General features: G+C 39.2%; 1 protein-coding gene and 1 non-coding gene across 2 annotated transcripts in view; one reads left to right on the top strand and one right to left on the bottom strand.

Moving 5' to 3' along the window:
* Positions 1-12,447, top strand: part of NUFIP1 (nuclear FMR1 interacting protein 1) — a 44,081-nt gene that overhangs the window by 15,035 nt on the left and 16,599 nt on the right. The window contains exons 6-7 of the mRNA XM_032611465.1: positions 6,524-6,616; positions 11,021-11,214. Coding sequence (XP_032467356.1) covers positions 6,524-6,616; positions 11,021-11,214 — 287 coding nt within the window. The remainder of the gene's footprint in view (positions 1-6,523; positions 6,617-11,020; positions 11,215-12,447) is intronic.
* Positions 9,009-9,129, bottom strand: LOC116743389. Its single transcript, XR_004346772.1, has one exon. It is a non-coding gene; the product is annotated as a small nucleolar RNA SNORA40 (small nucleolar RNA).

Here is a 12,447-nt window from a genome sequence, read left to right on the forward strand (position 1 = left end):
TTGATTTAGGACATCGTTGAGTATGAGGAGATTCTGAGATGTCTATTTGAAGATGTTGTGTAAGCATTGGGACTCAGACCAGACTGGCTGGAGATAGATATTTTAAAATCATGAAACCATGAATGCAGAAGATACACCCCACAGAGAGAGGGTAGAGCGGAAAGGGAAGATAGCCTAAAAGGGAGTTAAAACCAACAAGCCTGCTGAGCAAGAGCCAGAGAAGTAGAAGAAAACTCAGAATATGACCTGTCGTGGAAGCCAGTAGAAGGGAGGATTTCAAGAAGAAGATGTGATTATCAGTGCAGATTGCTGTGGAAAGGTCAAATAAAACAAGAACAAAAAGTGACTGGTTTTGTGACTTGTAGGGCCCCCTTGACGTGGATTCCAGATGATTGCTCCTTGGCCCTTCTTCTTGGAGTTTCCTGCCATCTGTCTCCACAGCCCTCTGCAGCTCTGACAGCCTCCCCCATCATGCTTTTTTTTTAAAAAAAATATTTATTTGGCTGCGTTGGGTCTTAGTTGCGGCAGTGGGATCTTCGTTGCGGCACATGGGATCTTTTGTTGTGGAGTGTGCAGGCTCTTTGTTGCTGCATGCGGGCTTCTCTCTAGTTGTGGTGCACGGGCTTTAGAGCGCACAGCCTCAGTAGTTGCGGCATGTGGGCTCTCTAGTTGTGGCGTGTGGGCTCTAAAGTGCTCAGGCTCAGTAGTTGCCGTGTGCAGGCTTAGTTGCCCCGTGGCATGCGGGATCTTAGTTCCCCAACCAGGAATCGAACCCACATCCCCTGCATTGGAAGGTGGACTCTTAACCCCTGGACCACCAGGGAAGTCCCTCCTCCGTGATTCTTAACAAGGCGGATTGCAGTTGCCTTTACCACCCTGCCCTTGGCATATATATAGATGGTCCAACAGAAGTGTGTATCCTTTGAATTCCGCTGACTTTTTGAGACTCACAGCTTACAGTAAAGAGTTTCATCTGGCACCTTTTTACCTTCCAATTTCCAGTGCCCTTTACCTCCATGCAGTTTCTGCCACTTACTTTCACGGTCACCCTGTGGATCTCCTGGACTTTCTGCCCCAGAAATCTTGAAGTTGGGCTTACTCCTCTTTGGTCATGCCTTGCACTTCATCCAACTGTCTCACTGTCCCCTGTACCTGGTCCCGGACTAGTTGAAGCCTCCCACCTCTTACCCCCTTTACCTTCTTTTTCTCTCATCCCCCTTCTGTCTTTGCTTCTCTGCCAAGTTTAAGTCACTTCCACCACTCTCAGAAGCTCAGGTCCCTCATTCCGTTGCCCTTCGTTACACCCACCTGGCAAAATCTCAGCCCTGGCTCAGTTGCTAAGTCAAGAAAACCACACAGCTGAAGTACACTCTGCAGAGGAGCACTCAGCAGTGTTGATCACACTGAAGGAATTGACTTTGACCAACGAGGTTAGGCTATTCTCTTTGTGTTTGTTCTTTTTTCATGCAAATTGAGATGCTAGTATGCATGTATTTCTTAGTTACATAGATGACTATGTAGAATAAAATTTAAAAATAAATTTGTTAAACTGATTTTATTTTAGCCAGGTAAAATGCCAGTGAAAACAACACCTTAGAACTGACAGTCAGGGTACTGTAATGTGGGTTTAACACATCTTTCCTGATTAATCCCACATTACTTATAGGAGTTCTTTGTCCCAGCCAGACTTGGTTTTCTTCTTTTTCATATCCCAAACAAGTTTTTTGAACTTTTAACCTCTGTTTTCATCATGCTGCTTCCAGAAAATCCTCCCTTCTCTATCCTTGAAGTTCTGCTCACTGCTTTTAGTTCAACTGAAATCCTGCCAGACTAAAATTTTGGGAGTATTTTTCCTTATCTGCCTAGAGGGGTATCTTGTTCCTCTTTGAATGTGGTATCCCCTCTGCCTCCTTAGTGTATGTGCCCCTCATTATGGTACTATTGATGAACTTTTTTGCTTATGTGTCTTTTTTAAAAAAATAAATTACAAGCTTTAGAAATGTAAGAACCATGGTTTGTGTGAATGTTTATATCCCATGGTGCCATAGGTAGAAGGGATGTTTATAAATGTTGATATATGTAAATGGGGCTTGAAAATATTTTTATTATGGGTGTTATTCTATTTTGGTATATACAAGTAAGTGGTTGGAGAAATCTTGCTGAGATTCATATTTTTAATTTATGTTTTAAACTATACTTTTGTCATTGTTAAAGAAATTGGGCAGTGTTGATCAGATTAATAACTGTAGTTGGAATTCAGTAATATAACTAATGGTACTTAAACTGCTGTGGTTTTGAACAATAAATTCTCACCACATAGGACAGATCATCACCAAGACAAACCAAATTGATCTGTATTTGAATGCATTACTTTCTACAGTAGCTTTCCCCATTTGAACGTGAACTCTGCCACCTTGTGGTTTTGTGCAACAAGTGCTTTAAAGGAAAAAATTCCACTGGCTAGAGAAACTTAAGGAATATTAACATTTGAAGATGCAAACTAGCTTAGGTAGCACGTGTTTCTATAAAGTCCCTGGTAGAAGACTAGTTTGGTTTTGTAATGTAATCGAGAACTCTCAGCCACCTTTGAATTTATGTTGATGTACATTATAGCTTTGAATAACTTCCTGACAAGAGTTTAGCTTGAAATTAGAGGTAAACATTCAGTATTTGAAAAGGCAAAGATTGTTTTATATATGGCCAAGCTTACTGAAAAGAGATAGGAGTAGACTCTTGCCTTTAAGACCCTCACTCTAATGGGAGATGTGGGAAGAATATCCGTAGGTGGCCGTGAGAGCACAGGCAACTGAAGCATTAAATTTTGCTGTGTGGGGATAACAGTGTCTGGTCAAGGGATAGCTGGCGTCTTTGGAAGGCAGGGCAATCAGTTTGTTTTGCAGGACTTCTTGTGAGAGGGGTCGTGCCACCCCTTCCCTCCCCCTCCAATTTATTTGAAGGTGAAGTTTATTCTTTTTTAATGCATAGTTCTGACAAACATCCATAGTTGTGTTTAATTAAAAACTTTAAGGCTTTCCACTAATAACCTGCAAAAAAAGAAATCCTAGCCAAAAAAAAAACGGTAGTTATTTTTTCTTAATTCCTGTCGGGTACAAATGCTGTATGATTTGGCATTAGGAAAAATGAGTGGTAGAGGTTCGTTTCCCAAACCTCTTATTTTAGAGATGTTGAAACATACTTCACGGCAGATTTGGAGTCCACTAGGTGGAGTAGTTGTGTTATTTATTTTAATACTGCAGTTACTGTGGCTCTGAGCAAACGCTTTACAGCTGTGTCCCCAGTTCTTTCAGAATTCAGCAGAGGGGCTGTGCTCCTAAAGAATGCTACATCTTTTTGAAGTTTGGAAAGACTTTGAAATAAAAATGCAGTAGTGTTGAAGTAGCCGTGATTCAGGGAGAATAAAGAGGGATTGTGTTTTTCTACAGAAGAGGCTTAAGGGAAAAGCCAAGGAGTGGGTGGTGATTTGAGTATAAGGAAAGAGAAGGGTAACCAGAATGAGATGTGCTAAGATAATGGTTGGTTCCATGTTGCTAATTTATTGACTCTGGGGCTTAAGGATTGTCACTGGAGGCTTAAAGGCTTAGGCAAGGGGAAGACAAAGAGGGGGTAAGAAATGAAAGAGGGAGAAGAGAGCAAGATAGAGAGCATACGGTTTCAGGGCCACTTCCTTTTGGGGTGTTGGGAAAAGATGGAAGTAGGGAGAAAAGTGATTTTAGCAGATAAAAATAGAGAAACCAACTGTGAAAATACCACTTGTCACAGTCTTTATAGCTTTATAACATCCATTCTCTACCAGGAGATATTGGACTAAATTTTATTGGTATGCAATTGTACACAATGTAACACAATTTGTGATTTTTCTCAACAGTTTTCTCTGGATTTGTGTAATTTAGAAACCTGAGCTGTGTCCTTTATCAAAGATCCAGACTTTTCCTTATTCTTGTGTCTCACTAGTATGTTGCTGGAAGGGCCTTCTGATCATTGTTGTATGTATAACTAGGTCTTGTGTTTCTGGTTTCCCATTTGGGGGGATAATTTGCTCTCTGGTACCCTTGTTTTCCCTAGTTTTTAGTCTCTAGGTTCTATGTAAATAAGAATGGTATAACTTTTGCAAGAAAATTTTAATAATTTAAGCACTGAAAAATAGAATCTTATAACTTTGGAAGGGATATAAAAATCCTCTACCTTTAGGAAAGTGACACTTTAGTCAGCCAGAAAGAAGAAGTGAGCTGTTTTAAAAGACTTCCACCAAAGGAGTTTCCACAACATTCTTGATGTCTCATTCAAGGAATTCTTTATTATATCTCACCTAAAATCCACTTCCTGTAACAAACTGTTTATATTCCTTACCACTGAGAAGCATTTACATAGCTCCTTGCTTATACATGAAACACTGTAGGACCAAGTCTTTATGTTTAGCATATGACCCAACATGTTAAGGGTTGCTCTGTAACACTCAGAAGAAAAACGTTAAAGAAACACATTTTGTGTTTCTTTAACATTTTTAAGAATAAGAATAAGTGAATTTCAGAGGTGTGAAGAGTGTTGATTAGCTGTGAGTTAACACGTCTAGACACTGTGGTGCCTGTGAAAGTCATCACCTTTTCCTCATCATTTCTGCTTCCGTGTAGTTTGTCTTCAGGTTGAGAACAGCTGGCTGCCATCTTCTCTGTAAGATCATTTTTTGTCACTTCTCTCCCTCTTTTAAAGGCTGCAAACAGTTCTAGTTCCTTTCATCTTTCTTCAGAGGTTTTATTTTTTCATCCTGTTAATCATCTTTGAGTCTCTTTTGAATCCCCTCCAAGTTTTATTTTTCCTTAACATTCCTTTTCAGTTTAGAAGTACAAAGCTGAGAGTTTCTGATCACCTTTGAGTGTCATGAGAGGATGATTTCACACTTGTACCTGTGCCAGAGTCCATTTCATATCGCCTTAGATTATGTTTGCTTTCCAAAACTGTACTCATGTGGTGCTGACTGCCTGTCAGATTTTTATCTCCTGTGACCTTGATCTTTTCCTCTTATGTTTATTTATAACTTGTACATTAATCATCTTTTATTTGTGGAGTTTATTTTTCTTGGCTGGATGGATTGCTTTGCACTGTCCTCACTGAAATTCATTGCCTTTCTTTTTCTGATTACTTCACCACTTACTCAATGTCATTTCTATTCTTATCTTCCAGTGTGCCCAGCCCATGGGCTTCTATTGTCTGTGCTATCCCAGTCAGTGATGCAGATGTTAAAAAAAGAAGGGGGTAGAGACAGTGTCCTCGAAATGATGGCAGAACATGATGTGTTGATGTTTCTCAAAATTTACTCTAATGAGCAGCCAGGCTAGGTGGCAGAGGGCTGTCTGTGTTCCCCTCCTTTCGTGCTTTTTATGCTCCTAGTATCTGTTCCTCTCACCCCCAAAGTTTGGTGCCTCCATCACCACACAACTGTGCTAAGGAACAAAGAAAGCTTTGTCAGAGCAATTCATCTTGCACGCTGCTGTCAGATTTAATTTTTTTCACTGCCTTGTTCATATCTTTCCCTGTTCATAACTTTCAGTGGCTCCCCAACACCACTGAATTAAAAATAGCTTTCTCGTCTGGCATTCGAGGCACATTTTGGCCCCAGCCTCCCTTTCTGGTCTGATTGCCTGTAACTGTTTCTTTAAGAATGAACCACTTGCCATTCTCTCACACTTTCTGAGGCCTTGGTTTGTCTGCATTGTTTGCTTAGAACACTCTGACCAAAAAAGAGAAAAAAAAGGTCCCTGGCAGTCCAGTGGTTAAGACTCTGTGCTTCCACTGCATGGGGCATGGGTTCGATCCCTGGTTGATCCCACAGGCCATGTGGTGCGGCCAAAAAAAAAAAAAAAAAAGCACATGCTGACGCTTTTCCATCAGATTTTTGTCTCTTAACACCATTTAAGACCGGTGTCTTTCATGTTCCTTTGTGGATTTCTCCCTCTAGATAGGATCTTTCCTTCCCAACCTCCCTTATACTCCTTAGGATGCTTACTATTTTGTCTTTTGTTATAACTAGTCTTTAGAAATAACCATGCTTTTCTTAACCTTCCTGGTAGACTGTAGCTTTTTTTTTTAAGAACTGTCTCTTCCTCATCTTGGTAACTTTGGATATACCTCCTAGTATGTATTTGCATAGGTAGATGCATGAGAAAATACATTTTTGTTTATAGTATTTATGGGTATGTGCCAAATAAATGAACTCTATATGAGTTTCAGCGCGTTATATGATATATTTGATTTAAATTCTGTTGTAAGCTTCTTACTTGGTAACAGACTGGTAGCAGAGTTTGGACTGGCAGCTGGTATACACTTTGAGTAGCATTGTTATAGTCTACTTTTTCACCCTTAAAATATTTCCAGAAGGAATTAAAAGTTTATATCAATTTACTGCATCAGTCGTTAAACAAAAGTTGTTAAATGCAACAATTGCTTGATTGCATAATTAAAATTTACTCTAAAAGCCCTTTCATAATGGACTTTTATTGTTCTCTAGAAATTACCCAACTCTGGCTAATATCGAAAGGAAGAAAAAGTTAAAAATTGAAAAGGAAAAGAGAGGAGCAGTGTTGACAACGACACAGTATGGGTAAGTTCCTTAAAATTGCTTGCACCCTCAATGCTTATTTTAAATGAATGTATGTACTTATAAATAATAAAAAATGCATACACCCAGATCCTAAAACCTCTATACTTTCAATTCTGAAATATTTGCTTTTGTAACTTTTTTATTTAAAAATTTTTAAATTATATTTAAAAATAAGTAGTACCCTACATTTATGTGGTTTTCAAAACGATTTACAGTAACAAGCCTCTTCTGTCTTTGTATCCTAGCTAAACAGTTCTCCTTCCCAGAGGCAACCCATTTTATCTTTCTAGAGATATTTCATCTTTATATAGCACATAGATAATAGTCTTTTTTTTCCTTTTTTTTTTTTTTTTTTTTTTGCGGTATCGGTACACGGGCCTCTCACTGCTGTGGCCTCTCCCGTTGCGGAGCACAGGCTCCAGACGCGCAGGCTCAGCAGCCATGGCTCACGGGCCCAGCCGCTCCACGGCACGTGGGATCCTCCCGGACCAGGGCATGAACCCACGTCCCCTGCATTGGCAGGTGGACTCTCAACCACTGTGCCACCAGGGAAGCCCTTCCTTTTTTGATACTATTGTACATCTTGCTTTTTTTAGCCAAATAATATAGTTGGAGATTGTCCTATGTTGACATATAAACAAGACTCCTCATTCTCTGAGGGTGTGTAAGAAGCATAAGAATATCCCAAAGGGTCTTTTTTTTTTCTTAAAAAAAAAGTTCTCTGTTGACAAGACATTTAAGTTTTCACCAATCTTTTACTAATAAAAAGTTGCCATTATTGCCGTGTACATATATTTCACACATGTGCAGATATTTCTGAGCATGGATTCCTAGAAGTGGTTTTGCTGAGTCAAAAGACGTGTGTTTTTATAATATTGATAGGTGACTGCCAAATAGCTATCCTAGAAGCTGTTGTAGTTTACTCTCCCACCAGCAGTATATGAGACATCCCATTTTCCCCAATGCCTCACATTCATAGCATTTTTTCCATTTTGTTTTGTATTGAGTGTACAACTGAATGCATTTATATACGTTCACATACCTACATACCCATGTAACTTCCACACATTAATAATACATAGAACGTCTTACCTCACAAAGGTTTCTCTCTTAGGCCCTCCTTAGTTCCATGCCTCCCCACAAAAGTCACCTCTTTTCTGATTTCTATCATCATAAATTTATTTTACCTGTTCTTAGAACCTTGTATAAGTGGAATCATATAGTATTGATGTGTCTTCTTTAGCGTATAGTTTCTGTGGCTCAAAATTATCTTGTGAGATTCATCCATATTGTTGTGTATAGCTGTAAATCCATTCTTGTTGCTATATAGAACTTAATTGTGAGAATATTTATTCATTCTACTATTGGTCATTTGGGTTGTTTCCAATTTGGGCTATTATGAATAAAGCTACTATGAACATTCTTTTAAGTGTCTTTTGTGGACATAAGTACTTGTTTCTTGTTTACATTGGCCATACACACACACACACACACACACACACACACACACACACACTAGGTCATACTAGATATTTAGTTATAATAGATGTAGTCAAACAGTTTTCCAAAACACTTGTACTAATTTGTACTCCTACTGACTCTGCATCTAATTGCTGTGTGTCCTGGTCAATGCATAGTATTGTTATACGTTTTCTTCATGTTATACCATTTCCCTCGTGACTAACGATGTTGGACATCTTTTTATATGCTTATCCGTCATGTCGATATTCTCTTGTGAAGTGCCAGTTCAAGTCTTTGACCATTTTTTTAAAAGCGTTTTTTTAAATTATGTGTAACATAGACAAAATTATTTGTCAATAAATTTTTAAGGAATTTCACGTGTTCTGATTCTTTCCACTGCCAATCACCTTAGTTCCTCCAAACTCATAATCTTCAAGATAAAATAGCCCTTTCAAAAAGGAGTTGTTATGTTAGCCCACAATTCTTTTAGTTGGGCTTCTTTGATCTTCAGGGGTGTAAGGACACGCTTCAAAATTCCACACCTGTAATCTTTGGGATCCAATTTCCTCAAGCGATTTACTTTAGGACCATGTTTAGGGTCAGGAGATGGATCTGCTTGTTTCTGAATTTGACATCCTCTAAAAATGTGTTAGGTTCAAATCGTATTCACTCCTAAGCCATCACACCCTAGAACAGTACAGATCATTGGGATATGCCAATACCTTTTTAAACTCCAGACACTGTGTTCAAGATACAAGCTTAAAAAAAGAAGCCATCTTTGTTTCATGTCAACATTAAAATTAGAGTACTAAATCAATACAGCTGATAATTTAAAAGCTTAAGATATGAGGGAAATTATCAGCTCTATAGTCCTGGAAGCAATCTTTATGTTTATCAGTACACCCCTATCACCTGATTCTCTTTTAGGTATCATGTTCCTTCTTACCTGTATCAAAACTCATACTGAACAGTGAGTTCTGCGTTGCAAAAGAGGATTTATTTTTGGCCCTGTCTAGAAGTCTTTGTCGAGAAATCAAACAAACACAAGTGCTATTGACCACCTTTTAATTGGGTTGCTTTTCTTGATGAGTAGCGGTTATTTATTTAGATACAAATCCTTTTTTGCGTAGAGTATAGGTAGTGCAGATATATATAGTCTTGCAATTTGTGGCTTGCCTTTTTACCCTTAATAGGTGTCTTTTTTTTTTTTTTTCTCCATATGATAGTCTTAACTGCTCAGATATCTGGGGTCAGCTGGGGGTTATCTGGTGATCTTGACAAGCCTTAGTCACAGCTGGTGGTTTGTTAGCTGATGGTTGGGGTGCCTATATAGTTACTATTTGTGGTACTCCTCATTCTTTTTTTTTTTTTTTTGTGGTACGCGGGCCTCTCACTGCTGTGGCCTCTCCCGTTGCGGAGCACAGGCTCTGGACGCGCAGGCTCAGCGGCCATGGCTCAAGGGCCCAGCCGCCCCGCAGCATGTGGGATCCTCCCAGACTGGGGCACGAACCCGTGTCCCCTGCATCGGCAGGCGGACTCTCAACCACTGCGCCACCAGGGAAGCCCTATCCTTAATACTTTTGACGTACACAAGCCAGTTATTTTTATTTTATTTTATTTTATTATTATTATTATTATTTTTTGTGGTACGCGGGCCTCTCACTGCTGTGGCCTCTCCCGTTGCGGAGCACGGGCTCCGGACGCGCAGGCTCAGCGGCCATGGCTCAAGGGCCCAGCCGCCCCGCAGCATGTGGGATCCTCCCAGACTGGGGCACGAACCCGTGTCCCCTGCATCGGCAGGCAGACTCTCAACCACTGCGCCACCAGGGAAGCCTGGTACTCCTCATTCTTTAGCATAGATCCATATTTCCATCTGATACCATTTTCCTTTTGCCTGAAAGACTTACTATAACATTTCTCGTAGTGAGGGTCTGCTGGAGATGACTTCTTTCAGCTCTGTGTGTCTGAAAAGATCTTTATTTTACCTTCCTATTGGAAAGATATTTTTGCTAGATAAGTAATTCTAGGTTAACAGTTTTCTAAAAATTTTATAGTATTTTAAAGATGTTGCCCCATTGTTTTCTTATTTGCATTGTTTCCAAGAGAAATCTGCTGTCATTTTGTTCCTCTATATAAAATACCTTTTATCTCTGACTGCTTTTAAGATTTTCTCTTTTTCACTAGCTTTGAGCAATTTGATCATTATGTGCCTTGGTATTATTTTCTTACTTTGTTTTATTGTCCATTGAGAGTATATGTAATGAACCTTTTTTTTAAAATGGTCTTTGTTTTCCTATGCATACTTTACATAAGTATGTGCTCACATAAGTATTTGTTTTCCTCCTAAGAGTAGTAATTGCTGTGGTTTGAGAGGGCGCTTGATTTGAGCTAGCCGTGAAATTGTGCTTGGTCTATGATCTTTAAGTTTATCCTCCTGTAATGTGAAGAGAATAATACCTGTCTAATCTATTTTAAGGAGTTACCATGAAGTTTAAATAAGAACCATGAAGTTTAAACAAGAAACAAGGTAGCATATTTGTAAAAGTGTCAGAAACTTTAAGGCTACTTACAATTAAGGAGATAAGAGTTAATGCACTTTGTAAAGTCTAAGGAGCATTTTATCTTAATGTATAATAGGAATGAAAGAATGCTGCCAATTAAATTCACATACTCTTGATTGTACAACATAGCCCAATTTCAGAGGGATTACGTTATGGGAGGAAATGTGCAATTTGGAATTGATAAAGTATGGTATATTGTGGTATGTTATCCTTTTAAAGTTCTACTTTGGAAGCCATTGAATTTATTTTATTCTGGTCTCTTTAATGTACTAGGTGACAGGTGATTGACAGCTAAATTTCTTTTGCATTCAGTAATCTTTTTCAAATTTTTCTTGAAAGGTCAGTGCCTTTTATATTAAGAATTGCATTTTTCTTACTCCAGCAAGATGAAGGGGATGGCCAGACATTCACAGATGGCAAAAATCAGAAGTCCTGGCAAACGTCACAAATGGAAAAATGGTCATGCTGGACAGAGAGCAACCATTGGGTCAGGCAATCCCTTGTGTGGTTCGAAGCCTGAAAGTACACCCGAGGCAAATTCAGACCCTCTGGGTGTTTTGGTAAACACCGATTCCGGTAAGCTAAATAAGAAAACCCCGTGTTTTTAAGAGTACAGCCAGTGATGCAGAAATTGATTCTTCACATCCTTGTTTGGGGAGAGTTTAATGGCAAAAAATGTAAAAAGGTAGAATGATGCTTTTGTTCTTAGTAGGAGTGTTTTGTCAAAAATCTTGTTTAAGACATTTTTTCTAAATCTTGGGAATGAATGCATGAGGCAGGCAGAATGTGGGAGAAAGATTATATTTATTGGATAATTTCCTTAGTATCATATAATCTTGGAAATTTTCTTAAGATTGTTTTGAATGTATAGATGTTGTGGATTCAGATTTGCACCATTATGTGAATTTTCCCACCTAGAAAGCGGGAATTCCAATGGAAGCCAGTATTTATGCTGCTCAGCATGAACATGGTCTCTTTGGGTAAATAATATGAATTCCATATATTTAAATAATACTGTTCTTCCTCAGAGCATAGAATATATTTATGTGTGTTTATTGTTTTTTCTTAAATTCCTTCTAGAATTTAGGAGATAAGTTTACTCTTGCTTATAAGTTGAGAAATTAAAGGACCAAAATGTTGCTGTCACAGAAAGATACCGCTAAGGCTTCATTTCTCTCCTGAAAAATAAAAATGTTTATGTAAATATTTTACCACCTTTCCTTCTAGTAACGATGTGAGGCTTTATCCAGTTGCTAGTGCTTCTTCTTTTGCAAAGGGGTGTTGCTGATGTTACATTGCAGGTTTGCTAGCAGGCTTGGGGGAAAGCGGCTTCTACGACAATCACAGATTATGTTATAAATTTATTTATTTTTGGCTGTGTTGAGTCTTCGTTGCTGCCTGCAGGCTTTCTCTAGTTGCAGCGAGTGGGAGCTACTCTTCATTGCGGTGTGCGGGCTTCTCATTACAGTGGCTTCTCTTTGTTGCAGAGCACGGGCTCTAGGTGTGCGGGCTTCAGTAGTTGTGGCTTGTGGGCTCTAGAGCGCAGGCTCAGTAGTTGTGGCGCACGGGCTTAGTTGCTCCGCGGCATGTGGAATCTTCCCAGACCAGGGATCAAACCCACGTCCCCTGCACTGGCAGGCGATTCTTAACCACTGCCACCAGGGAAGTCCCGTGGCAGATTACTGAATTTATGGATGGGAAGAAACAGGGGTATAACTACTTCATCGACTAAATCAGGATGGAAAAAGATCTTGGCATAAGGGAATGTTGGGCTAAGAGTGACAAGATAAAATTTAGTAGGAATAATAA

The sequence above is a fragment of the Phocoena sinus genome, chromosome 18 (genome assembly GCF_008692025.1).
Source record: "Phocoena sinus isolate mPhoSin1 chromosome 18, mPhoSin1.pri, whole genome shotgun sequence".
Lineage (NCBI taxonomy): Eukaryota > Metazoa > Chordata > Mammalia > Artiodactyla > Phocoenidae > Phocoena > Phocoena sinus.